The sequence below is a fragment of the Phoca vitulina genome, unplaced genomic scaffold (assembly GCF_004348235.1).
Source record: "Phoca vitulina isolate PV1807 unplaced genomic scaffold, GSC_HSeal_1.0 scaffold31, whole genome shotgun sequence".
In the NCBI taxonomy this organism is placed as follows: Eukaryota; Metazoa; Chordata; class Mammalia; order Carnivora; family Phocidae; genus Phoca; species Phoca vitulina.
Genome location: NW_022589734.1, coordinates 17,860,100 through 17,887,787, shown reverse-complemented (window position 1 = coordinate 17,887,787; position 27,688 = coordinate 17,860,100). Strand labels below are relative to the sequence as shown.

The 27,688-nt window shown below is 45.7% G+C and overlaps 1 protein-coding gene and 1 non-coding gene across 3 annotated transcripts in view; one reads left to right on the top strand and one right to left on the bottom strand.

Moving 5' to 3' along the window:
* Positions 1–1,778: 1,778 nt before the first annotated feature.
* KDM1B (lysine demethylase 1B) overlaps positions 1,779–27,688 on the bottom strand; it is a 55,506-nt gene continuing 29,596 nt past the window's right edge. For both annotated transcript variants that reach the window (XM_032424670.1, XM_032424671.1), the window contains 13 exons: positions 27,031–27,215; positions 24,014–24,190; positions 23,546–23,620; positions 21,131–21,268; positions 19,989–20,160; positions 16,953–17,080; positions 15,528–15,659; positions 14,908–14,982; positions 11,470–11,586; positions 10,626–10,751; positions 9,653–9,775; positions 7,985–8,137; positions 1,779–3,675 (listed from right to left, as the gene is read on the bottom strand). In XM_032424670.1, the coding sequence (XP_032280561.1) occupies positions 3,592–3,675; positions 7,985–8,137; positions 9,653–9,775; positions 10,626–10,751; positions 11,470–11,586; positions 14,908–14,982; positions 15,528–15,659; positions 16,953–17,080; positions 19,989–20,160; positions 21,131–21,268; positions 23,546–23,620; positions 24,014–24,190; positions 27,031–27,215 (1,685 nt within the window). In that variant the 3' untranslated portion in view covers positions 1,779–3,591. The remainder of the gene's footprint in view (positions 3,676–7,984; positions 8,138–9,652; positions 9,776–10,625; positions 10,752–11,469; positions 11,587–14,907; positions 14,983–15,527; positions 15,660–16,952; positions 17,081–19,988; positions 20,161–21,130; positions 21,269–23,545; positions 23,621–24,013; positions 24,191–27,030; positions 27,216–27,688) is intronic.
* Positions 8,988–9,094, top strand: LOC116645065. The gene has a single exon (XR_004301893.1). It is a non-coding gene; the product is annotated as a U6 spliceosomal RNA (small nuclear RNA).

Genomic DNA, 27,688 nt, shown 5'->3' with positions numbered 1-27,688 from the left:
TTATACCATTATACCAGCAAAGAGAATGTATTTCCTTTTCTAAATCCCTGCAAGCATTGTGTTGGTAGAACTTATTGCTGATCTTTTTATCTTGAGTGTTAAGTAAATTTGAGTTTGTTGTTTTAAATTGCATTTCTATGCAGTTTTTAGTTTAAAATTTTGCATGGCAGTAACTGTTCCTTGCTTTTATAGTTGTATTTTGTACATTTTGGATTTCTTTATATGAGATCATAGATTCTCGAACTGTTGTAGTTTTTAGCGCGCTTAGTATTCGCTTGTTTCAGAAAGAACTTTTAATCAAGTAGAACAAACTATTCCTGACATTTATACATGCAGAGACTAAGGCAGTATTTAGTACACGAAATATTTTGAATACACATCTGTCAGTGGCAGTGTGTTCATCATATTAAAAATATACAGGCTTCAGCTATTGAGATTCAATTGGAAATTTTCTGCTGCATGTGTATATATGTCAAATTGTCAGCATGACAAAAGTGACAGATGTTATTTTTGTATTTTTAAAAAAAATTTGTTGTATATAAAGTTTTTTTATTTCTTTTGTGCAGATCAATTTTTAAACTCTAGGTAGGTATCTTTACAGTTAAACTATGAAATGTCAGTGTTCGGCCAGATGGTATGACGGAGCAGTGAAAGTCAGAATTCAGTGGAGAAAACACTGAAGGAACAGATCGTTCTCTGCTTTGCCTTGGAAGTGTCATCAATTTGTAGTTTTAGTGTTAACTCTGCAAGTGTCTGTAGATACATTTTATATTAGGTATCAACCAAATCAGTACATCAGAACTTCAAAATTTGGGGACAGGGTGGGATTAAGTACAAGCACATTTGGCTTATAATAAATGAACTGATTTTTATTAACTGCTTTTGCCCATATAAAATGCTGATATTTACAGGAAACCGGGCCACCTATATAATTATGATAAATGTATGGAGTATAATGCTAGAAGATAATATGTAGGCAGTAGTGGGTCTTTCTGACAAAGTATTTCTCAAAAGTGATAAAAGACTTATTTTTAACATTAAAGAACTTTAATGTATTTGTGGAATCAGGGCTTTTGGGTTTTAAATTTTGGCCAATCAGGATTCTAGGTGATCAGTATACAGACCACTCCTGAATGAGACTATTTTTATCTTTTAAGTTGTCTTAATCAGCTTATTGAATAATCTCTGAATTTTAAAATAAAACAGTGCTACTTATGAGAGAATTAGGCCTTTGATAAACCAATTTGAGTGTTTAAAATAAAAATCCATCCATAGAAATACATAAAAATGGTATGTGTTGACTGTTAGGTTTTTTAACAGGTTTGACTTGTTTCTTGATAAATACAAATGGAGTAAACAACTAAGTGAGACCTAAGAATTGGCCTTTGATTTTAAATATTTTATTTGTTCCTATAAACCTTGTCAATAAAAATAATAAATCCATGCTCTTGTCTCCTGCATTAATGTCTTACGGTTCCTGTAGCATCCCCCCCTGCCCCCCCCAGCTGAGGATTTCAGAACAGCGGTTTTTAGGTGGATTTAGCCCCACGACCCATTTAATTTGGAGTGCCGTTCAGTGATAACGGACCACGTTCACATTGTATGGAGAGGTCACAAAGGAAAACTGGGAAGTGATCTCATAGAAGGTGGGTGATTATCGTTAACAACTGTTTATATTATGATCATTTACTTGAAAGGGGGTGAGCAAAATCTACAGAAGGTTTGGAGGAGAGGGGACTGGTGGGGTGCTTGCAAGCTCATGGGTAAGGTGTAGCTAATATGAGTACACTCATCACTACAGTGCACAGTGTATTTGAAAAACAAGTCTAGTTTTTATTAAGCAGTTTTACACAACCAGCTGTTCACAATCTGCAGTTAAAACACTGTATTCACTGCTATTCAATTACAAAATCTTCAAACAGTGAAAAACAAACTCAAGAAAAGAAAAGTACCGTGGTTCCTTAACGAACAAAAAGTCAAATGAGTCACTTGAGACAGGAAATTTTTTACGTACGTATTTACTGTACTTGAGCTAACTAGGTTTTTTCCTTAGTTTGCTTGTAAGCACAGTACAAGTTTAAGTGCCCAGAAACTAAACAATTGTGAGCCATTTCAAACTTAAAATATTTTGCGTTTATCACTAAACACATGCTATTCTTTAAACATTTTAATACATAACATTTTAAAGCAGAATACTTCCCAATCAGTACCAATGAGTCTCATCAGATAATCTAAATATCAACATTTTCCTGTGTTAACCCAACTTTGAAACCAATTTACGGCTGTTGGCTTTTCTGTGTATCATACTTTGATGGGGAGGGAATGTGTCTAAATTCTGTCTAAAGTTTGCATAAAATACTATTTCTACTTAGAAGCTGACTTTAAATTTTAAAAATACCTAATATTTTGCAAACTGTCTTTAAAGTCATTTTGAGTCCCTTTTTGAAGCAGACTAATATAATTGAAAGAACTGTTCACACTTTTTAAAACAAAAGCACTTAAGTTACCATCCACTTTTCTAACTTCCTGGCAAGATAAGCATTCTGAAGACCCTGAAACCAGTGTTTATTTTAATTGAATTATTTTGTTACGAGTGAAAAAAGGAAAAAGTATCTGCCATGTTCTCAGGCTTTTAAGATATGGCTTTAAATGTGTAATATTTACCAGGATATCCCATTTTTCTGCAGTTTTCCAGTGGACCTGCCTATGGAATACTGAAAACATAATGCTGTAAAAAATACTCCTAAAGTTTGAATCCGTTATTTTAAAAAGAGGCAGGAGAGGGAGTTTCTTACTAAAGTATTCTGACAAGAAAGATCTTTTTGCTAGTGGGTGCCAAAATTAAGGCTATTTAAAGTGTGCCATCCACCCAAACTTGGCTCTTAGAAAAATAGCCATATTCTAAATGGTCTAAAGTATGAAGACTAGACTATCTCTACCCCATTCTAAATGACAGAATACCTATGCTGTTTAAGGAACTGAAAATGTTGTTTTGCCAATGAGTGCACAAATCTAAAATGTATCACAAAAGATACCTGAATTTAAATTTCTTTTGAATAACCCAATGGAAAGAAATACGTACAATATAAAACAGTCTAGAAGTTTCATTTACTTTTAACTGAAGAGTTTGTGCTGCATCCGAAATGGAAAGATTCTTATCTAAATTTTAAGTAAAAGCTCAATACTGGAGCTATATAAAAGTCTTAAGGCTCATTGGCAAAGATACTGATAAACTGTCACAGAAGAAAAATACATGGCTTTATCTGGGTTTTTAATGATTGCTGCTTGGTTTTTCAATGTTTGAAAACTGATGAGCCCAACAAAATACCAAATTTAAGGGGAGTCTCCAACCATGGAAGAAATCCAATCCAAAATCTTAAGGTTCTATTCTGCCTTATTCTGAAATACAGAGGACTTAGCCCTAATCAACCTGTGGAAAAAGCAATTAAATATAAGTGCTTCAAACGGATTCTTGGGGCTAAGAATGCTCTCAGAGAAGGTTTTTTTGTTTGGTTTTATGAAAGTGAGGTTTAACATGTGTTTCAAACTTTACCATTTGGGGTACAGAAGAAAGCTGGGTCCAAATTCTATTCAAAATGCTGCGATCTTGCTTGCTTCTCGAACACCACTCAAATATGCCCCTGTAACAGTTTGTGGAAAATGTCTGTTTGTTGCCTGTAAGAAATAATTGCATAATTTGAGGTCATGTCTAAGGAACTCAGATGATAATCAACAGAATACAAGCTTAAACTTTCTATGACCCTCAAAGATGGATGGCACTTTGTGTTCCTATGAACACTACTCCCCATCACTGCCCCTGAACTTCTCTGGTTACCCCACCATACCTCACCAGATCATTCCACAACTTACTCTGCAGTCCTGTGAAGTACTGTGTGCCGGTTTTAGGCTATGACCTCTCTATACCACGGACTGGAACTAACAATAATGAATAAGACACAGTCCCTGCCCCCCCCCCATCAGACAAATAATCTCGCTGTTAGAATCAGCGATGAGGGAGGCACTGAACACGAACCGATCCATCCACAGTGGGAGTTTCGCTAGATGGCTGGAACAGAAGGACAGAGTGGAGTTACTTCCAGGAGGTTGTAGCTGGAAGAGAGCCAGCAAGCCAGGACAGGAAAAAAGGAATCCTGATCTGTGTCTTCGGGGGTGGGAACAATGACCAGGTCTGGGATGTAGCTGTGGACAAGAGCCACTGACGTGGCGGTAAGCAGACCTCAGAAGATGGGGAAGGATATGAAACAGGAAGCTCCGTGTGAACTAAGCTATGTGCCATGTCACCTAGATTGATGGCTGGGATGGAGCGAAGACGTCCAGCGCCAAAGACTTCAATAAATGGAGGCGTCATGATCAGGAGGCAAGGATGCAAGTACCAGCAGGGGAGACAGGCAGAAACCTAACAGAAATGGGTTTAAATTTTTTCTCTGTGAGGTAACAACTATCACGTGAGCCTAAAAGACCTTCTGGAAGCAGCTGATAGTTGCTGCCCGGCATGCAGTCATGCTTTGTTCCCACAGAGCTGGCTCTCTGCAGGCCCAGGACGAATCCAAGATAGCCAGCTTTTAAATGACGTTCTTTTGTAATCCTCCAAAAGTCAGGAAGAGAAAAGGTAACACCAGCTCCCATTTTCAATGACACTAGAAGACGTGTGTGGTCCTAAGCTAACATACAAAGTATGAAAACAGATGAAAGAGTGCTGACAATTCGCTTCACTCTGCTACATTTGGGAAGGGGGTGGGGTGGGGGGATCAAAAGCAACCAATTCACCCCCGGAAGAATCATTTAGAAATCTCAGCCACTGGAGCAGCAGGAACCACGGAGGCAGAGGTCGGGCATGCGTGAAAACAGGACTGAAGGCTACGAAGAGCAGTTTGGGCCCTCATCAGGTTCCCCGCTCCCACTGCCACAACCCACCCCGAGATCTGAGGAGGCCAGGGTGAGGCACCGAACAATACGGGGATTAAGTCAAGTCTTCGTAACTAAGAGCAAAGCTTCCGGCTCCCAGAACGTCAGGAACTGCCACCAAACAGAGAAACTACAGTTCCCAGAGGAAAGAGCTACAGATAGATCTACTGATATTTGGGGATCCAACCACCCCCTGGCAAGCTTGTAGGAGCTTTCAGTAGGCTTTTTTTTTTTTTTTTTTTTGAGAGAGCGAGAGAGGGAACACAAGCAGGGGGAGTGGGAGAGGGAGAAGCAGGCTTCCTGCCGAGCACGGAGCCCGCTGCGATGTGGGGCTTGATCCCAGGACCCTGGGATCATGACCCGAGCCGAAGGCAGACGCTTAATGACTGAGCCACCCAGGCGCCCCTTTCAGTAGGCTTTTATAAGAATGCCTTGCTCAAACCTAAGCAGACAGTCAAGGATGGGATATTTGGACATGTGGAAGGCAGAGGCGAAAGGAAAACAGGAACTCAGGAGTCATGAAGCAAGAAAAGGATGCTACCAGAAGAATAATCCAAGGACAAGAACGTGCTCATAAAAGAGCCAAAATTTCCTAAGTCAATTCAAGGGTGGGAAGATGAATCTCCCCACCACAACAATAGGATAAGAAGACAGAGATGAGTAACAGCAAAGAGAAGCAAATCAGATAATTCAGGAGTTCCAATATATGCAATAGAATATCTAGAAATAAGAGGAAAAAATGGGAGAAAATGATCAGAAGTGAGAAAAAGACTGAAGGATATGAGCACACAAGCAAAAACAGGCACAGAAAAAATTAGCGATCAAAACAGCATAACATTTCTCAACAGAAATAAACCAAGAAAGAAGGCAGGCCACTTCATACCCATTACGATGGCCATTATTAAAAAACCCCAGAAAATCATGGAGCCCCTGCGTGGCTCAGTCGGTTGAGTGTCTGACTCTTGATTTTGGCTCAGGTCATGACCTCAGGGTCGTGAGATTGAACCGAGCATCGGGTTCCCCTGCTCAACACGGAGTCTGCTTGAGATTCTCTCTCCCTCTGCCCCCCCAACCCACACTCTCTTTCTAAAATAGTAATAAATCAATCTTAAAACAATCTCAAGTGTTGGAAGCTCTGTGACTGCTGGTGGGAGTGTAAAATGATGCCGCTGCTGTAGGAAACAGTGTAGTGGTTCTTCAAAGAATCAAGCGTAGAATTAATACATGATCCAGCAATGCCTCTTCTGGGTATATACCCCAGAGAACCCAAAGCACGTTCTTGAAGACACAGGTCCACCCATGTTCACAGCAGCACTACTCACAACAGCCAAAACGTGGAAGCAACTAAAGCGTCCAGGACGTGAATGCATACACGAAATGTGATCTATAGGGCGCTGGGGGGCTCAGTTGGTGAAGTGTCTGCCTTCAGCTCAGGTCATGGTCCCAGGGTCCCGGGATCGAGCCCCGTGTCGGGCTCCCTGCTCAGCGGGGAGCCTGCTTCTCCCTCTCCCTCTCCCTGCTCATGCTCTCTCTCTCACTCTCTCAAATAAATATTAAAAAAAAAGAAACGGGATCTATACATGTGGTGGAATACATTTAGTCTTCAAAAGGAAGGATATTCTGACACGTGCCACAACGTGGATGAACCTTAAGGACATTCTGCTGAAGCCAGTCGCGAAAGGACAAGCACTGCAGGATCCTCCTCCTGGGAGGAAGAGGCGCCCAGAACAAACCCGTAGAGATGGAAGGTGGAGAAGAGGTAGCCTGGGGCTGGGAGAGGGGGATTGGGCGGTGTTGCTTCATGGGGACCGAGTTTCAGTTTTGCAGGATGAGGAAGTTCTAGAGATGGTGGTGATGAGGGCACAGCAGCGTCGTTGTGTATGACGCCGCTGAGCTCTACACCTAAAAACAGTCAAGATGGTCAAAGCCTCGTTCAAGATGGAAACGGGCAGCCGTTGAGGGTGTCCGGATATGGTGACTGTGGCTACACCGGGACACAGGGGCGCTTCCGTCCCAGCCAGTGTACCGCAGGGGTGACCACGAGACCCCTGCGGGTCTCTGCGAGGCTCATACAGTACAGAGGAAGTAATGAGACCCTTCAATATTAGAAACAAGGAAAAATAATTTTAGAGCATTTGCCAAAACAGCAGTCCATGTACTTCCTACGATTTGACTTCTCAGGCCCTAACGTCAAGAAACTGGATCCCAAAGATGACAGGCGGGGCGTCTGGGAAGTCTGTCGTGTTCACGTGCGGATGAGAGAAGCCCCGCCACGAGAGCCGTGGGCTGGCTGACCGTGACCACCGCCCAGAGTAAAAGTTCCTCACCCACCTGAAAATACTTACAATGCTAAATCGTACGTCATGTGTAATTTACCACAATTGGAAGAACACATGTTTAAAAAAAAAGAGGGATGTAGGAAATAAAAACGCCAGCCCTGGCGAGGGGTGAGGGGTCCCGGAGGGCAGCCAGGTCAGCCAGCGCACGGCCGCACGGCGCCGGGAAGGGCCTTCCAGAAGCGGCACCCCGGCAGGGCGGGCAAGGCCGCAGGCGGCTGAGGGGTGCGGGGCCGCGACGAGCGCCCGGAAAGCGGCGCGAGCGGCGGGGACGCCTTGGCCCCGCAGGAAGCCGCCCCTCGCCGGCCCTCTCGGGTGAAACCAGATCTCCCCGCTGAGGCGGCCAGCAGCCCGGGTCCCCGGGTCAAAGCAAAGGCGACGAGAGAAATGGCGGAAAGCAGGAAGCAGATTCCTGAAGAAACGACAGGCTTCAAGACGGCTTTCCTGGGAGCGTGAGCAGCTGTCTGGTGTCAGGACACAGGGGGGGGAGGGGGAGGGAGAGCGAGACGCTGAAGCAGACCCCATCCCAGCACGGAGCCCGACCCTGAGGGGATCAGGACCTGAGCGGCCACCTGGAGCCGGACGCCTCACCGACTGCGCCACCCAGACGCCCCCGTGTCCTAACACTTCCCACTTTGCTCTGAAGCCCTGGACAGTCCCCCCTGCAACGAAAAGCAAGCAACCAGAACGAAGGTGGTCGCGTTCGGGATCCCGACACGCACCTCGCCAGCAAAAAAGACCGTTCCTTGGATTTCCTCGGCAAGGATATCGTAGGCTTCTCCGCTCCCGCCCGTCTTCACGAAGCTGTACGCCATCTGGATCCAGGGGTCCGTGCTCCACCGCGTGACGAAGTACTTCGTGGGGTCTGGGACTTCCTGCGTCCAGCGGGAGGAGCCATGAACCAGGGGCAAGGCGGGCCTGACACGGTCTGCGGCCCCGGAGCAGCGACACCCAGTCCCGCCGCCTCTACCAACGGGGATCACCCCTCTGCGCCCCCCGCCCCCGGCGTCTCACGTCTACACCGTCTCCGGCCAGGGACGCGCGCCCCCCCACCCAGCGGGCCCTCCCGGCGGCTAAGACCCGGGCGCGCCCCTCCCGACACCCCGACGCCCGGCAGGCGCGCAGGGAGCCCGCGGCGGCCGGGAAGGGGCGTGCTGGCGGGGCTGGAGTGCTCAACAGCCTTCTCCGCCCCAGGGCCACGGGCCGCTCGCTTTCACGTTCACTGAGCTTCAAGTGAATTCTGTGCCTCTGACAGGCACCAGCATGAAAAATATTTCCACGGAAACAATGTGCGAAGTTCCGACTAAGGAGCGTGAAAACAAGTTTTGGGGCAAAAACCCCCAAGCGAGGGACAACTGGAAGATGTAATCACATCACGTAAAATAAGCCAACACCCTCCCGGGGGGCCTCTCGTTCTCTAATTTATGTTACTTTTGAGTCATTTCAACTCTTTCTACTCCTACTCCTTTATTCGAAAAAGATAAAAGCCACGCCACTGACAGATCTCCGGAGATCGTGAGATTGGGTAAACTGGCAAATATGAAGTACCCTGAGCTCCTTGGAGAAAAGACAGAAAAGGGATGAGCTGCGTCTGTGGGGTGGGAGAAAATTCTGGACCATATCCTTTTGAAAGGCAAGTTGTCAAAGCTGGCTGGGGTTTGGGTTCATACAGGACGTGGGGAAAAGGCTGAGCCTTTGACATCCTTGGGCAAGCAAGGGGGTGTGGTGCTCGCTGAGGCGGCACATACACTAAAAGGGGAACCGCTAAGAGAAGATGAGCACGGCCTCTGTGTGAGGCTGACATGCAAATGCGTGAAGCCTTCCACATTCGGTGCAGTTCCCCAGCGAACAGCCCCCCTCTGTGGATTAGCACAAAAAAGGGAGGGAGGGAGGACGGAGGGAAGTGTGTGATGTGAGCAAAAAAGGAAGACAATGGTGTGAAAGGTGGTACGGAATGCTGCTATAGGCTCATCTGTGTTCCCCTAAAACCCCTACGTTGAAGCCCTTAACCCCCAGTACCTCATAAGGGGACGCTATCTGAGAATGGGCCATCCTCAGGCACTCACGTTACAATGAGGTCCTCAGGGTGGGCTTTAACCCAGTATGGCTGGTGTCCTTATGAGAAGAGGAGAGGACACAGACCAGCACAGAGGGAAGACCGGGTGAGGCCACAGGGAGGAGGAGGCCCATGTGCAGGCCAAGGAGGGCGGCCTCGGAAGAAACCAGACCTGCCTGCACCTTATCTTGGACTTCCGGCCCCTAGCGCGGCCGAGTCCAGGTATGGAGGCGGGAGGCTGGACGTGGGAAGAAGGAAGGACGCAGCCCATGCCCCATCCCCTTCGTCCGCAGTAACGCAAGCATGGCTGGCTTAGCACGCTGGGTTCTCTGACCTGCTCTTTGAACAGCTCCCGGAGGACAGCCATGCACTGTTGCAGCACCTGCTTGTCATCCAGGGTCCGGACGGACGCCACTGCCTCCCCGGCGACCACCGACATCAGCACGCTGTGCTGCTTCTGCAGACACAGGAGGAGGCACGGGCAGGTTACACTCTCTGCTTTCAGGACAGAGGTCCCTAGATGCACGGCTCCAAATCGGGAAGGACCCCGTGCTCACAAACCTCATCTCCTCCTCCTTTCAATCCCCAGTCCGTTTCCCTGACAAAACTCATTATGCATCTATACATTTTGTTGTTTGCAGCTGGAAAGCTCAGGAAGAAGGGTAAATATCAAATTCAGGGTTGCTCTTGGCTTTTCCCTTATAAGAACTTGTTCTAGAAAAAACAGAAGACGGAGAAGGAACATCTGCAAATAAAATCAGGGGAAAAATCCTTCTCAAACGGTAAAGAAATTTTGCCCGTGGCTCCCAAGAGAAACCTTTTAAGGTGCAGTTTCTTGGAAGGAAGAGAAAAGGGAACAACCAGGGTGATTCTTTTGCAGGACATCAATAGTACATTTCAAGTGCCCCGCCCACCGCCCCCTCCGGTCACACGGGCCAACACCCGCCTGCCCTCCTCCGGGCCAATCCCATCCCGCGGCCAATCCCATCCCGCCGTTCGGGGCTCACAGGAGGACCCTCGAGAGTGCCGTTCAGGTACTGCTCGTTACTGTGCTGTGCGGACTCTGCCTAAGAGGCCGCCCCACCAGCCTGAAACACTGACCCACTTCCCAGGGAGCAATATGAGCCCTTGAAGAAAATACAGCAGATGCTGGGGCTCCTTTCCTGTAGGAAAACATCCCAGTCCAAGTATCCTCAAGCATATCAACATAGATCTAGAGCATCCACCACGTCCATCAGTTCCTGAGCTTGACCGAGTTCTAAACTGTAGGAAGGGAAATTCAAACCACATTTCACCGGCGACTTTACCTGGGGATCCATGTCATAGAACACAGCAAAGAGCCCCCGCTTGCTGGCGCTAGGAGGTACGTGACCGAAAAAGTCAGCCCCTTGAACTTTACTGTCCCAAAATCGATAAGGAAATTGCAAGGCAATCTGGAAAGTGAGCAAGAGAAAGATGGTTAGGAGTTTCTGGAATCAAGTACGGCAACCTCTAAGAAGCACCCTATAGTCCTTAACTAAAGAGCTACGCACAAAAATAAAAACCTAAATGTTCCCTTTCCATGTGCTTGTCTCGTTTGTTCTCTTGTGAGCATCTGGCTTTTTGTGCTGTTCAGTCCCGTACTCCCACCGACGATGGTGGGACCCACCGACAACCACCAGGCTGATCTGAAGATGCAAAGCATCCCTGAGACCTGGTCTTGAAGCAAATGTCCCTAAGATCAATTCTAGCCACCCCGAGGACTGCCCGGATCCCCTGTAGTGCTGGCACGTTCTGCTAGAGAAGATTTTAAAGGCAGAGGAAGTAAAACTCTCTCCTCATTGGGACCAATTAATGAAGGGAAGGCATAGAAAGCAGCCAAAAAAAAAAAAAAAAAACCTACCTTATTTACATATTTATATGCCAAGTTCAAATTCTGAATAACAAGACTCATTTTCCTAACATCAAAATTCAGACCTCGGCCAGCTCTCCGCCTCTCGTTTTGATAAAGTCCTTTTGTATGCTTCATGAACGATTATTCAAATGAAAAGAAAATCTTCGAATTTTATTTGAATTAAAAAATTATCCACTACTTCCCAATACCAGAAGCCAGGGAACTCCAGTCATCTGACTTTAATCTCTTTAGTTCTGAGGCTTGAGTACCATAGTCACCTTTTCAATGATGCCTGCACCTAAGCTGTTGATAGCCTTCATCTTCTTGTCTGACAGCGGTGGGTTAAAGTGAATGGCACCCTTCTGCAGTAAGGCGAGTGGGACAGTGACTAATACCTGTGAAAAAAAATGAACGGTGAACACACAAAAGCAAGTGAACCTAACACCACAACTACTCAGTGGATTCATTTCCAGGAAATTCTCAACACACAAAGGACACTCCTCTCTACTGCCAATCATGAGATTGTCAACGTCCCATGTTATATTGGGAAGAACAAGGGCTGTCATGTACTATTGGGCAGGTTGTTCACTGCACAAGGGTGCCTGGCTGAGCAGAAGTGACATCCACATGGAAGAACTCACAGAAAGGTCTTGATGGTTTAGAATAACCCTGGGTAAAGAGAGTCAATAGATCCCAATCCTGAAAAGCAGTACTGTAAGAGGAAATGGCCCTAAACATGGGAGTCAGGAGAACTACATTTGTGCATCATTACCGACACTACCTAATGTGGGGCCAGTACCCGCCCTACTAACCTCAAAGAACTGAGGTAATGCTTAAAACAAAAACTCTTACAATATACATCAATGTGTTTCAGAAATGGTAAAGCACATCAGAAACAGTATGCAGTATTCTAATCACAAAGAACCACAAAAAAATTTTAAGGAGAAAATTTATTGCAGGGTCTCTCCAATGGCTCACAAAATCATTTAGGAGAACTGAAGTAACAGGTGTGAATGGAGCCTTCAAGAAGGACTCTCCAAGTCCCATCACAAAACCCGGCCATCAAAGAGCTGCTGTCTCTCCATACAATCAGGAAATTTCTGGCTCCAGAACCATGTCACCACAACCACAGCCAGAAGCCATCAGTCCCGCTGCCGGCTCCAGAATCGTGTCGCTTACAGAACAAGCTGCACCAGCAAAATGGGTTCCTCATGCCCCGCTCGGGACTCCCTCGGGGTGAGTGAGTGGACCCTGGGGCCTCCACTGGCCCCACTGCAGAAGGGCCCGACACCCTGGCCGTCACGCTGGCCAGAAGTGAAGCAAACGCCACACCATGCCTTCCAAGTCCCACGCTAGTGTAGCTGAGTGGCTGCACCTTTCGTATCTAGAACCTCAGCCGCTAGGAGTCTGGGAAGTGTGTGTGTGTGTGTGTGTGTGTGTGTGTGCGCGCGCGCGCGCGATGGAACCGAACGCCAAGCACCCTAGCTACCAGAGCCCTATCAAAGGTTTCGTGTGTTTGGCTTGAACCCCAACTCCAGGACCCCAGGAAGGCCAGAGTTCTTCCTGTGACTGTGTCACCATTTTCTGCCACAGGGAACTTTTAGAAAGTATAAAGCATTTTCTGTGTCATCATCATGCAATCAAAAAAAAAAAAGCGGGGGGGCGTCTGGGTGGCTCAGTCGGTTAAGTGTCTGCCTTCAGCTCAGGTCATGATCTCAGGGTCCCGGGATCAAGTCCCATGTCAGGCTCCCTGCTCAGCGGGGAGTCAGCTTCTCCCTCTGCCCCTCATCCTGCTCTTGTGCTCTCTTTCACTCTTTCTCTCTCAAATAAAATCTTTAAAAAAAAAAAAAATTATTCTCTTGAATGCGTAAGAACTTCAAGGAAATAAGATTTGGTTTTTTTAAGATTTTATTTATTTATTTGTCAGAGAACACGCGCACAAGCAGGGGGAGGGGCAGAGGGAGAAGCAGGCTCCCCGCTGAGCAGGGAGCCCGACGTGCGACTTGATCCCAGGACCCTTGAGATCATGACCTGAGCCAAAGGCAGACGCTTAACTGACTGAGCCACCCAGGCGTCCCAGATGTAGATATATTCTTAACAACAAAAAAGCTTTCAAGAGCACATGAGCGAAGGTAAACAAACAGGCGAAAGAGATAAACATACGCTGGCCAGGGACTCCCACCAGATCTCGGTGCAAGCAGCCTAGAGACCACACCACAGTTCGTCAAATGTTTATCAGTGTATCAGGTTGGGGTGGTAATCTTTCACTTATAAGTTGGTTTGGAAACTTCCAATTCAAACCATGTGATGTGTGCAGACTACTATAAAAAGACTTCCTTTAAATGTTTCGGAGCAGACTCTGAAACCCAGCTCTGCCCTAATAGCCCTGGAGAGCCGGATTCAAAGAAAGGAAGGCAAAGGTGCCTGGTTAGGGTCAGGCCGAGGGTGAGCGGGCAGAAGGTGAGCCGGCAGAGGGTGAGCCGGCAGAGGCCACAAGAGGCAGAGTCACAAAATCCCAGTGGTTGAGCCATCAGCTGACTTGCAATTTTAAAAAGAGGTATTTAAAAAAAATTTTACCACTAAGAGGAGCCTTAGATATTAGGCTGATTCTCACTTTGGGGCTCACAGATAAGGACACTGTCGCTGGCCTGGCCACATGCCGGACTCACCTGGGGAAGTGTTACAAACATGACCAGCACGATTCACTGAGAATCTCTGCGGGGTGGGGTTCTGCAGTCTTTCTTTGTAAGCCCCTCCCAGGTGATTCTAACCTGAGCCAGGACTGAGAAGCACCACCAGTCCAAGGACTACATCCTACCACTCCTAACTCCCCCGAGAGTCGATGGCAGGAATAATAGGAGGACCTGCCCCGTGGGCTCATACATTAGACCCCGTCTCTTCATTTGACATGCGATCCTTTACTTCTGCATGAGTATCATGGACTGTAGAGTACTTGGATATAACTGGAAAGTGCAGAATACAGCTCATCTAGGAACCAGTGATAGTCTCTCAGTTACACATTGTGGTCCTCATTTCAGACATAAATAAACTGAAATAAATTTACGGGGCTTATTAATCCTCCTCCGCCCCAAGGAAGCACCTTTGCTCTCCAACACCATAGAAATCTCCGTGTGATGTCACATAGTATAACACTGTCGCCACTGTCCACCTACTGAAGTTGTTTACAAAAAATTCCAATAATATAAAAGTACTTCTGCCAGTTTCAAAATGAAAACACAGAGCTGTCTTGAATTGAAAAATGATTCCATGTCAAAACAAACTAAAAAAAAAAAAAAAAACCCACCGCCAACTTGGAAAGTACTGAATTAAACAAAATAACTTTTTTTTGTAATGCACAACTTCTCAGAGCCTTTAACACACTCATATTTAACCCAAAAAGTAGACTGCAGTATACAATACTTTTCAAACTTATTTGGCCAAAGGATTTCTTTTCTTATTCAACTCTCAATACTGATGTACCATAGAACCCACTTTAAAGAAACACTTTTCAGAATTCCATCTACCATGAATCTAAACAGTGTTAGATCAATTAAATCAGATTTGCAGATCCACACATAATTGAGTGCAGATAGGTAACTCCTCAGGACCCAAACAAGGCTCCAGGCAGATTGCCAAAGGCAAACATTTTGGTGGAAAACACGGTTTTCCCAGATCCACAGACCCCTGGCAGCATCTAGTGAAATTCTATCACCCACCTTTTGTGCTGTACACCCTGTCCCATCCGTAATGGTGACTTGCACTTCATCTCCAGAATAATCAATGCTCTGTACCTGCTCAAAAAAAACAATCATGAAAACCACGAGGGATGGAGCCATACGATCCAGGATCCTCTCCAAGTCTACCATGTGAATTTCTATCTCCAAGACTCCAAAGAATCATTTCCTGGCATTCAGGGATCTAAATGACATTTACAGCTTACTTCAGGGAACTATCACCCAGTCACTAAAATTTATAAACACTTTGTCAGAATAGGGAAAATCTTTATGCTTGTTTATCTAAAGCAAAATATACACATAAATTACAGTCTCTGTGATTAGGGCGATGCACAGTACGAACGCATCAGGACAAAGATGCGAAGGGAAAACTTTAGAGTGAACATAAATGCATTGTGTCGGGGAGGTCATGAGACTCCCGCACACATTAGTAACCAAGATGCATCTGCGCCACTGTTGCTTCCAAACAGCGGGCTACCTAATGAACAAGGTCACAGCAAGCACCTGTCTCCTGTGGAATCCACATACCCCACGCTTCGCATCCTCCAAACACAAGGCCAATCCAGAGCCACCCGCCCCTCCCCACTGCTGTCGATACTCACTGGAGACTCGAGCCGAATGTCTAGGCCTTCTGCTAGTTTTTCAAGGATTACGGAGTAGCCAGGCATTAGCAGAGTATGGTCACCAGCAAACTGGGCAAAGAATTCGTTGTGGTCCCAGGAGCGAGCAGACACCTGGGAAACAATAATGTGCAGGGAAGCTTATTTTATTATTATTATTATTTTTCAAAGTAAACTCTACCCCCAACGTGGGACTTGAACTCACGACCCCAAGGTCGAGAGTGACATGCTCTACTGACTAAGCCAGCCAGGCTCTCCACAAAGGCTTATTTTAGAACAAAAGGTAGACATGATTTGGGCATGGGTCCCACTCCTTGATAGAAACACAAGGTATATTATGTGACAACAATCCTGGAAAAGGAGAACTCTATGAATAAAACTGCATTTGAACAACTCCATCTATAAACATGCCAACTGTTTGTCTTCAACGTGGCATCTCTACAGAGGCTGAAACCCCGCATGATTTTGGAAAACAGTTCCTCCAGTGGCAATGAAGAATCGAGTGAAGGGATGGATGCCTGGGTGGCTCAGTCAGTTGGGCATCTGCCTTCGGCTCAGGTCATAACCCCGGGGTCCTGGGGCTGAGCCCTGCGTCAGGCTCCCTGCTCAAACAGGGAGCCTGCTCCTCCCTCTGCCTGTATCTCCCTCTCTCTCTCTGACAAATAAATAAAATCTTTAAAAAAAGAATGAAAACGGAGAGGTCCTGATTTGGACAGTAAGTTGGGGTCATCCGTGGAGCCTCAATTCAAAATATAGAAGATCCGAGCATCAAGACCACAGTGGTTATAGGAGTGAGGCAAGTTTAAATTTATTTCAGCAAGATGCACAGACCACAACTGCAAGGCTCCTCTATTTTGGTGTCTGGAGAACAGGGTTCTCAGACCACACAAGGCTCCACAGAAAGGCCTGCAGGGCCTCCTGGGGTGGAGGAGCAGGGAGCGCAGGGGAAGAGGGCGGCGAGCGCGCCAGGCTCAGGGCCCCTCACTGATCCAGCCCGAGGCCTGCCGACCTGCGCTTGCTTTAGACACATTCTCTAAGGATGGTTTCTCTTGCTTTAAAAACAAAACGCAAAGTCTAAACCACGGTGGGGTGACTATGCTCAGAAGTCATGGTTTTTGAACTTCCCAACAACAGAACTAGTACTTCCTGTTTACCCAAAACAGTCTGGGTTGAGTGCTGACACACACACATGCGCGCATACACATGCACACGCCCGCACACGCACACGTATGTGCACACGCACACACACGTGCGCGCACACACGCACGCATGCCCCCCAGCACGCGCACACCTGATGGAGGTTGCTGCCCCAGTCTGGGTTGAGTGCTGACACACACGCACATGCTTGCACACGCACACGTATGTGCACACGCACACACACACGTGCTCACGCGCACGCGCGCACACCTGATGGAGGTTGCTGCCGCAGGCGTACTCCAGGTTGCTGAGGTGGAAATGAAGCACCTGCTCCTCGAGTTCACTGAACTGGATACCAGACTCCTCGATGAAAGCTTTGTAGATCTCCTCGATCTTTTCTGCAACGGGAAGGGAGCAAAGCAGAGAAAACAGCAGTCACGTTATTTCCGAATTCCTTATCCTACGCTCTGCACCTCCTGGGACCCGCAAACCCCCAAACTTCTGAAGCCCCTTCCCAAGTAAACCCGGGGTGGGGGGGTGGGGGGGAAAGGACATCTTGATAAGGTTGGTTTCACTCAGGAAGGAAAAGCTTATCTTAACTGGAAACAAAGTATGTAGGCTCTACAGCTTCAACCATGTTTCGTTTCTGCCTAGCTGAAAAACTTTTTTTCACTCAAGATCAACGTAGGGGGCGTGGGCGGGTGAGGGGAGTACCCGCTGTACCCCCAGAGAAAATGCCTCTTCCCTTTCTGGTCCTACTGGGACCACCTAAGGTCAAGTTCTTAGAACATCTCACCTCAACTCAGAGACCTACGCTAGACTACTGGCTATATTCTCTCCGAAACAAGAATAACCCATCACGGACGTTCGTCACCTCAGCCTTCTGCCTCGATACCTTTTAGTTACTGGTTTTCTACTGCCTGTGTAAAAAATTCCAAAACCCACAGCCAGACCAAGCTAGCACATAATCAGCCTTTCTAAAGATAGCCCCTACTACCTGCCCGCTCACACGCTCTGCCGAGCGGGCCACTGGGTCTCTTCCTGGTAATTCCAACCGTGGGAGGCCTACTACCACTCGCCTCACTGGCCGCTCCCCTACCCCCCGGCCCGGCCCCCTTCCAGCCCAGCATCAGCTGGCCAACACACGCCTCGGGAATCCTGCTTGCTGCCAACCCCAACCTTCATCCATCCCATGCAACTGGAACGTTCAGCTACACAGACACACAGTCCTGTGGTATCATCACTCCAACTCTGGTCTTAGATTCCCTTTTGGGGGGAGGGGGTGGGGGGAGGCTCATGTCTGACAAATTCTAAGCCTCTCAGCACAGGGTGCTTCTTCGTACCCTTCCGCCGTGCTGACCACCAGCCCACATGTACGCTGCAGACTCAAAGCTTCTATCAAGTCTGTGCACTTGCTTAACTAGAAACGGAACTGAAAGTGAGTTAAGGAAAAAAAAAATTTTTTTGACAACTCCACACTCTCATTAAAATTTTCCGTTCTTATGCTACATCGTAATACGGGGATGGCCACGGTGCCTCTGGATCTGTGCTGGGCCTTGGCCCCCAGACCACAGGGCCTTTGTGCTACCTTCATTACCATCTTGCAGTCCCGTTCCTGCCTCCTGCTACGTGGTTTCTATTTTCCTTTAGGTTTTGAGGAGATTCGGGAGGAACCAAGATTGCTAGAACTGTATATAAAATTAAGTATGAACAAATTGGGAGAAGCCTTAATGCGATTTTTATGTAAATTACATTTAAAAGTTTTAGTACATATGCTCTGTGAAATTAACTCTAGCTTCTTAGTATTTCTATTTGGGCGTTTTCAGCTAAGTGCTGATGAGGCAGACTCTCACACAGCTCCGATACTACCAGGCAGGAGAGGACGGAGACCGCCTTTATGCAGACGTGTGCACCATTATTAAAGCTTTTCCAAAAAAATATTAATTAGAAAAAACAACAACTTGCACAGTCGGTGTTGCAGACCTTCCCTTGATAACTTTTCTTAATTGGTCAAGACAAAGCAACATTATTAACTTTTTTACCTGGTGGCCCTGAAAAAAGGGTGAAGACCCCCATCCAGCGATTACCACCCACGGGCACAACACCACCCCAAATCTGAGCACATTCCCCAAGTCAGCCTAGTAACTGTCCCCAACTCCAGAAAATTCAACAATGTGCCCCTGGGTCTGGACATGACTTACATTTGATTAAATGATCCCTGTGCATCCCAATTTCTGAAAATGTTCTGTGAGAGTCTGTAGGTGAACACTTAAGAATAAGGGCAACTGGAGGGGACGGGTCTCAAGCAGGAGGGCAAGGGGAGGGGAAAGAGAAGGGACAGTGCTTGCTACTGAGACCTTGACCCCAAACAATGAGGGGGCACGCACCAGGATGCAGACCTAAGAACCCTTACAAGGAAACATAGAGTTGAAGCAAATTAACATCCTGCGAACAGAGTTCAGATGATCATACTTGAGGAAACCCTGACAGGCTGCCAAGAACTACGAGTGATACATCCAGGACATAAGAATTGTAGGTTAAATAAACCTCAACTCAAGAAGCAGTACCGTCAATCTCCACTGGCACCCTCGTGGAAATGAGTGGTTATATACAGTCAAGTTTTCCAAAGAGTACAATTAACTGAGTACATTTTGGTCCGTTTAGTACCAAAGCCTAATGATTTTGAATTAAAATTTTCCAATTGCAATACACATTCTTGCATTCTTAAACAAAACATACTGGGGAAAAAAAAAAATCTCAAGCTATTGCCCCCCAAAAAGGAAAGGAAATCCTGGCATACAGAAAGTCTTTTTATCTAGAATGGACATTATGTAGGGACTCTTCACACAGGGCCTAGAACACGTTTCCTTAAAGGAAGCTCCTCCGGGAAACTGAAAATTAAACATTTAAATAATTACTTTAAACATCAGCTATTTTATGCAAAGTAAGATCTGAGTGTGTTCATGCACACAACCCTCTAAAGGTCCTTGAGGAAGTTCTCCACAGAGCAGAACAGTCCAGAGGACTCATCAGTCCAAAAGGAATGCTCATAGGACTCCTCGTGTGTGTGTGTGTGTGTGTGTGTGTGTGTGTGTTTTAACATACGCTCTAAGCCCATCGTGGAGCCTGAGCTCATGACCCCAAGATCAAGAGTCACAAGCTCTACCAACTGAACCAGCCAGGTGCCCCTTCATAGGACTCCTCCCATTGCAGACATCCAACCGCACAGGCGGACGCTGCTAGTCCTAATCAGCTAGGGTTACAAGGAGACTCCAATGGAACATTCAGAACGCCATTCTCCCATACCTCCTAAAGGAACATCTTGAAGCTGAGTCTTATCCTTTCTCCACTCAGAGACAACATCCAAGAGAGCATTAAAATGAAAATCCATGCGCTTGTCAATAGTGGGGTCAGTTATTCGTCCACCTTCCTGAATTAAGTCACATCTCTCTCCAAATTTATGCATGCTGATGCCAAGCTTCAAAATAATAAGAATAAGAAGGTGAAAATTTGCCCTGGAAAAAATACTTACAGGTTCTAAGCTGAAATTAGACAGAGCTCTCATGGAGAAAATGGTCTAGCAGCTCTCGAAGAGAAAGCTAAGTATGCTTCCTAGGGAATGGCAGCAAAGTGAGGCAGTGAGAAAAAAAAGAGCATGAAATCTGCGAGACCTTATTATAGGAGAAGGTGAGGTGACAGCAACAGCGTCCATGCCATGCACTCTACAGCTTTTCGGACAATATTAATTAATGCTTCCGAAGCTACAGCTGAGCACTGCCTCTCCTTGCTCTGACATTCCAGCCCCGCTGTGGACTCTCCCATAGATAAGCACGCAACCACACAGACACTCATGGAAGGTGGTGTTGAATTTACCGTCAATAAATACTTCAGGAAAAAACCTTGGGCCTACCAGGTCTTCTAAGAAACTATAGAGGGTTGCCCGATAAGAGACAGGATGCCCAGGTAAATCTGACTTTCAGATAAACAATGGGTAGTTTGGATTTTGGTGTCTGTTTGTTGTTGTTTTTGTTTTTTTACTATAAGTATGTCCCAAATATTGCATGCAAAACATCCTATGTAATATTTGGGACATACTTACCCTAAACAAAATACTTGTTTATCCAAAAGTCAAATTTAGCTGGGCATTCTGTATTTTTATTTGCTCCATCTGGCAACCGTACAGTGATGAGCTAATCGAGTGGCCTGCAAATGAGACACAAATATAATTAAAGATCTTAGAAAAAATCTTTTATGCACACTACAGTTCCACCTTCTCCGAAAGGAAGAACTGTAACTATTTTTGTTGACTTTTCAGAGGGGACGAGGGGGCAAGAAATCATTTGGGGGTGGTTCTATATCATCTAGAAGCATTACTAATACTATACACAAGCAAAATGAGACCATTTTTCCTTCTGATTATCTACAACACAAATCTTAAAGAAACCCACTTGTTCACACATTAGTGCTACTGGGTTGTTGATACAGCCATTGACAATCTGGGCTCCTCTTCCCACTGTGACACCTTTAAAAGATTTATCATCCCATACTCGGCCTCCAATTCGGTCTTTGGCTTCCAGGACAGTTACCTAAAAAGACAAGCAATCAGGGAAGCTAAATAGGATAGAAAAACCATATTAAACGCAGTGCTATAAATGCAGAATGACACACAGTTAAATAAGTTCCATATTTGGTTAATTATGATAACACTTGAGAAAAAACTTTAAGAAGAAGGCAGTGTGAACAGAAGCCAATGTAGATGTTGAAACAAACCATCCAGCTTTTTAGCAAGAAGTGAGTGAGTGGTCTGCTGGAGAAATCCCTCAAACCCTCTCCTCTCCAATCCCATAATGAAAAGATTTGATGAACCACCACATGAAACATACTCTGAAAGCTTTTACTTAATACTATTCCATAAATTAAAAAGCATTATAAGAAACTAGACTGAAGAGGTGAGTTTAAAACGTCTCTGGATGGAGCAAAATGCCTTCAGCATTGCAAATAGGCGTTAACTTCCCTAAGATAGGACTACTGTTAAAAATAAAATCGTATGTCGCTCATACTATCCAAGTACGACCTGGTGGGCGTGGCCTAAGCAGGTTGGCCCCACATGCAGACAGCTTTACCTCCCCCAAATTTCGGATGGCACGAGGAGCTGCTGGTGGTGGACAGCTCTGACTACAAGAGCCACACTTCCCTGGGTTGCAGTAACCCAGGGAAAATGTGAATCCTACTCGGCCATTTCACTTCTGAATCCCTAACAGCTCAAGGAGGTTCCCCAAGTCAACCATCTTGGTTACTCTGGGGAATCTCTTTCCTAACATTAAGAAGGATCGGTGGTCTCTGTGGGGTCTCTCTCATCACCTGGCGAGAGAGAGGAGAGAACGGGAGGGGTCCTCTGAATATTCTTATTCCTCATTTTCTCTGACAAGAAAGGTTACAACCTGAGGTTCTAACCCTCCCCACCCTCTTTTCTCTAACTTTATTCAGATTAACACAGACCCATCCGTGTCTAGTTTTGTTTCAATGTAAGAGGAAGGCAGGACATTAAAGACAGCCCCCTAGACTTTGGATATTAATACCGTCCTTGCAATATCCTCTGTGAGTTTCCCAAACAAGAACAAGAGATCTTGGTCCTTAATATCTAATGCTGGAATAAAAAAGTGATCAATTAAAACACGTCCTAGCTTAATACCATTCAGAAAATACTCTGAAATGTAAACACGCTTCCCATAAATCCAACTCAGGTTCTTTGGTTTTGTGAGCCAAATAATGTAATCCAAGACTTACATCTTCCATTCAGCTGAGGAAAACTTCTCTTAGACATAGCTACTGAAACTTTTCTCATCTCTGAAACTCCTCCAGCAGAGAAGACAGTGTGAAAAAGTTGTCATTTCTTTCAGCCAGACGAGAAAAGTGATAAGACTAATTCAGTTCTACCAAACTGATCTTCACGTTTAGTTCAACTGAAAACCAAAGTCCTTGAAAAATACTAGTTTTTAAAAAGGAGAAACGTGTCAGACCTAGAAAGTCACAAATCGAGGGATGGTTAATTCAAATGAATCTAATGGAAATGAGATTCTGAATTGCACGATAATTTTTTGTAAGTCTCTATTTGGGCTAATGTTGAACAACTGGAATAAGGCCACACACTAGCTAAAAACTATCCTACCTTGGAGAAGCAGGCTACCTCAAATATGTACAGCCCTTTAAAAGTCATGTAATTCTGTCTGAACCATGGATTAACCAATTCAATCTTGCTTCCAAAAGCAGACTGTTTTCCAGAGTAAGACTCAAAGTGTGCCTTTGAGGGGCACCTGGCTGATTCAGTCAGTAGAGAATGTGACTGCTGATCTCAGGGCTGTGGGTTCAAGCTCCACATTGGGCATAGAGCTTACTCAAAAAAAAAAAAAGGATACCTTTGATTTGCATAAGAAAATTTAACTGGGTGTTTCAGAAACTTTAATACAAGAAACGGTGACTGTCCAAGCTACTATTTGGTTGTTTCAAACTATTACAAAAACAAGGACTTTTTCCCAATGTGCCCTCTATGGGGTCGATAACACCCCGTGGAGAATTTCTGCCTTAGTTTCTGCACATACTCTCTTCTGATTTGCTCATTAGGAGCCTAAAATCCTGTCCTAAAGCTGCTGAGAACTGTATTCCCCCCACCTTTCTTTTATCAAACCGATTTCAAATGTTTTATCTTTTCTAGGATCGATTAGAAAGATTTTAAAGATACAAAGATACAGCGTGTTTCGCATTCTCCACTAAAATCAGAAACTGGTTTCTAAATCTTAGAAAATTTGGACCAAAGGCACGGTTTTAACCATCTGTTACCAACTTCATGTCCCCAAAAGTCTTACCTTAATTCCAAAGTTATGCAGTTGCCGAGCAGCTGCTAATCCTGCTGGACCAGCCCCGATGATGATGACTGATTTCTTAAAAAAATAAAATTTTTTTGAAAAAGAAGGATCCAATTAGAGAAATGAAAGCAATATATTGTTTTAGTGGTTCTAAGAAGGTACTAACTGCCAAGCCACGTTAGTTCACTTAGTTCATCTACATTTCTTTGATGTTCACAGAAAGGTATTTACCTAAACAATCAGGTTGCACGTAAGTAACCCCCTCCTCTCTCCACAGTCTAGGGAACCAATGCCTGATACTCTCTTCCCCAGAGAAGCACATATTCTACACAAGTCTTGCTTTGTAACTTGTGTGGTGATAATGTGTCTGTCACTAGTATTATTAACGAGGATCCCCTAACACTGATGTCGCACACTAGCATTTATCGTGATGGCGGTGGTGTTACCGCGAGGGTGAAAGGCACCTACGTTGTGGTAATCTTTAGGAAGAAGATGCTGGTCGGTGCCGACGCCAAGAACTCCCGTGTTGATGAGACCTTTCCTCGTCATAAAATAAAGTATCCTCTCCACTTCCTGAACGCACCGGATGCGCACGAGACCCCGGACAATGATGTGAGGAATACATTTCTGAGGGGTAAGAGCTTCCTGTGTGTGGAAACAAAACCAGACTGTTAAGACAAAACAAACACACGTAACTCTGGGCTCCTCAAAAAGTTAAACAGAATTCCTCTGTGACCCAGCAAGCCCACTCCTGGGTAACCACTGAAAAGAACTAAAAACGTAGGCTCATACAAAATTCACAGCAGCACTATACTCAGATTGCCAAAAGGTGGGAACTATCCAAGTGTCCATTAACGGATGAATGGATAAACCAAATGGGGTAGATCCATACGTGGACCATTACTTGGCCATAAAAAGAAATGAGGTACCGATCCACGCTACAACATGAAGGCATCCTGCAAACGTGATGCTACGTGAAGAAGCTACTTATGAAAGGTCACATACTGTAGGATTCCATTTATATGAACAACCCGCAATGGGCAAATCTATAGAGACAGGAAGTAGATTAGTGGTTGCCAGAAGCTGGGGGGAGGAAGGAAGGGGGAGTCACTGCTTAATGGCTGTGGGGTTTCCTCCTGGGGTAATGAAAAGTTCTAGAACGAGATGTGAGGATGATTATACAACACTATTTACTTAATGCCATTAAACTGTACCTTTTACAATGGTAAAAATAGTAAATTTTACGTTGTGTTTTTGCCACAATAAAAAACCAACCAGACAAAACAAAAACCCTCTCAGGGTACTCAAGTCCATCCTGGGTCACTAAGACACAGGAGGATCAAAGGGGGGTGGGGGGGTTGCCTGGTGAAGGAAAAAAAAGGGACAAAAGGAAGAGACAGCAATTTGTGTTTCATCAGTTCACCTTCTCCTCCCCGAGAAGGACAGCTCTGGGGAGCGTGGGCTGACCACGTCGCAATGCATTCCTGACTTGATACACCACACGGTAAGGGCCACAGCAGAAGCCCATGCCGCCGCTCGAACCGGCAGGAGGAAAAGCTGGATTCTCATCACCGGTAAGATGTGAGGAGACAGATTTAGGAATATGTTTAAAAAAAAAAAAAAAAAAAAGACACTGTCTTCCCCTGCGCGCCCCAGCGCGGGCAAGGCCTTGGAATGTTTCAAAGATACGAGACTAACGTAGCCTTGACCCACTGTTGTGAAGTTAGAACAGGCGCAAGAGTGGGACCCAACCTCTGGCTCGTCCTCTACTTGTCACCAAGCCCCCAGCTCCGAAAGAACCTGACCAAATGCAGGAAGAGGACTTACAGTAGACCCATGAACGACACAGGGTTGAACCGTGTGGGTCCACTCACAGATGGACATTTTCGACAAGCACAGTGCAGTACTTAACATTTTCTGTAGCTTACTTTATTGTAAGAATACAGTATGTAATACACATGCAACATACAAATTATGTGTCAATCAACAGCTTACAATATTGGTAAGGCTTCGGGTCAACAGCAGGCTATCCGTAGTTAAGTTTTGGGGGGAGCCAAAAATTATATACTGATTTTTGACTGGGTTGGGGGGGTGTCAATGTCACTAACCCCCACATCGTTCAAGGTCAACCATATTCAAGAAAGAACACGGCTTGGGTTGGTGCAAAAGGTAAAAAAACTTATTTGTAGTCATGAATTTTAAAAAGAAAATAATTTCAAAATCTTTGATTCTTTCACAATATGTGCTTTTCCACTAGAATATTAAACATAAATCATACTATTTTATTAAATATTAAAATAGATCCAGGCTGACAAGGTTCAGGATTATTTTCTGTAAGGTTCTTCACCGGTATAAATCAATTTTCAAAGTCGAACGAAAATAAATGTGAAGAAAAATGAATCCAAGGCTGTTTCTGAAAAGTGTATCTTTATAACTTATTCACAGGAAATTCTGACCACAATTTTGTTCAGTTAGCAAATGTTTATTGAGCACCTACCTCAAGCCTGCTGGGGAGGAAATGAACAATTCTGCCTTGTCCAACCCACTCACAGAATTCGTATAAATTGCATTAACAGCCATAAACCTAATCAGACCATCTCATACTGGATTCTCATCCAGTGAAACACCAAGGTGGATCCGGAATATCTTTCCTGAATCAAGATTACTTTGGCAATCTTGCCAAATGTTCTGCATTCAGCAGGCACTCAAATAATTGCAGAAGAAATTAATAAATCAGAAAAATACTAGGGTCACGGGGCGCCTGGCTCAGTTGGTTAAGCGACTGCCTTCGGCTGAGGTCATGATCCTGGAGTCCCGGGATCAAGTCCCGAGTCAGGCTCCCTGCTCAGCGGAGAGTCTACTACTCCCTCTGATCCTCCCCACTGTCGTGCTCTCTCATTCTCTCTCAAATAAATAAAATCTTAAAAAAAAGAAAAAAAGAAAAACACCAGGGTCAGGAAAGCCTTTGTTTAGATAATAATAATTTAAAAAGCTCCTATTCCCTCTCACTTGGCCTCCCCCCTTTCCAGGTGGGGGCTGTATGAGGCCCCTAACACAGATTCAGTCCCAGCAGACAGCAAAGCACTGGTCTCAGCTGTTGGAGGATAGTAACGTAAGAATCCCTGCCCTCAAGGGATTATAACCCAATCTTTAATGTTTTGTATTTTTTATCTCCGCATTCACATTGGAACTCTCTGAACCAAACTTTGCACCTCATACTCACTAGAGAGCCAAAAATTCGGATGACATATGATCTGAAGTGGGGGTTCCCAGGATGGGGAGACTTAGCGCCCGGGAGGCAATGACTGGAGACATCTTGGGTTGTCACAACCGGGGGGGAGGATGCGGAGGGAGTTCCAGTGGGTAGAGGCCAGGGATGCCGCAAAACATCCTACAGGGCCCCGGACAGCCCCCCACACAATGACTATCCCCCCAGAGTCCGCGGTGGGAAGGTGGAGAATCGCTGATCTAAAGGCTCTGCTTACTTTGCAGTCAGTGTACCACAGGGCGAGGATGAGGTTCCGCAAAGCCAGGTACATGGTGGGGTCTCGGGAATACTCTGGGAACTCATAGAGCTCGTCCAGCTCCATCACGTCCGGCCGCACACACAGGGCTTTGCCGCACTCGTTGGGCTGGTAGAAAGGCTGGAAGTACCGGTTCATGCCTGGAACTGACAGAAGACGTGTAGACGCACACATCCCACACCCAGGTAAGTGACCACGCGGGCACACACGGGAAAGGACAGCCTCAGCCAGGGCTACGATCTGTCTCACGACACATTCCCGCTCCCTCTGTCCAGTTAGATGGAATACACGTGAACTGAGTATTTCTCTATTTCTCCTGCTCTTTCTTCACCAATTGAATGCCCACGTATGGAAAAAAATTGTTTTAAGGTTGTTTTTTTTTTCTTTTAAGATTTTATTTATTTATTTGAGAGTGCGCACATGAGGGGGGGAGGGTCAGAGGGAGAAGCAGATTCCCTGCTGAGCAGGGAGCCCGATGCGGGACTCGATCCTGGGACTCCAGGATCATGACCTGAGCTGAAGGCAGTCACTTAACCAACTGAGCCACCCAGGCACCCCTTTTTTTAAGGTTTTCATGGGGGTTAAACACCTGCCCTAAAATCGAGCACCTTAACCGTGT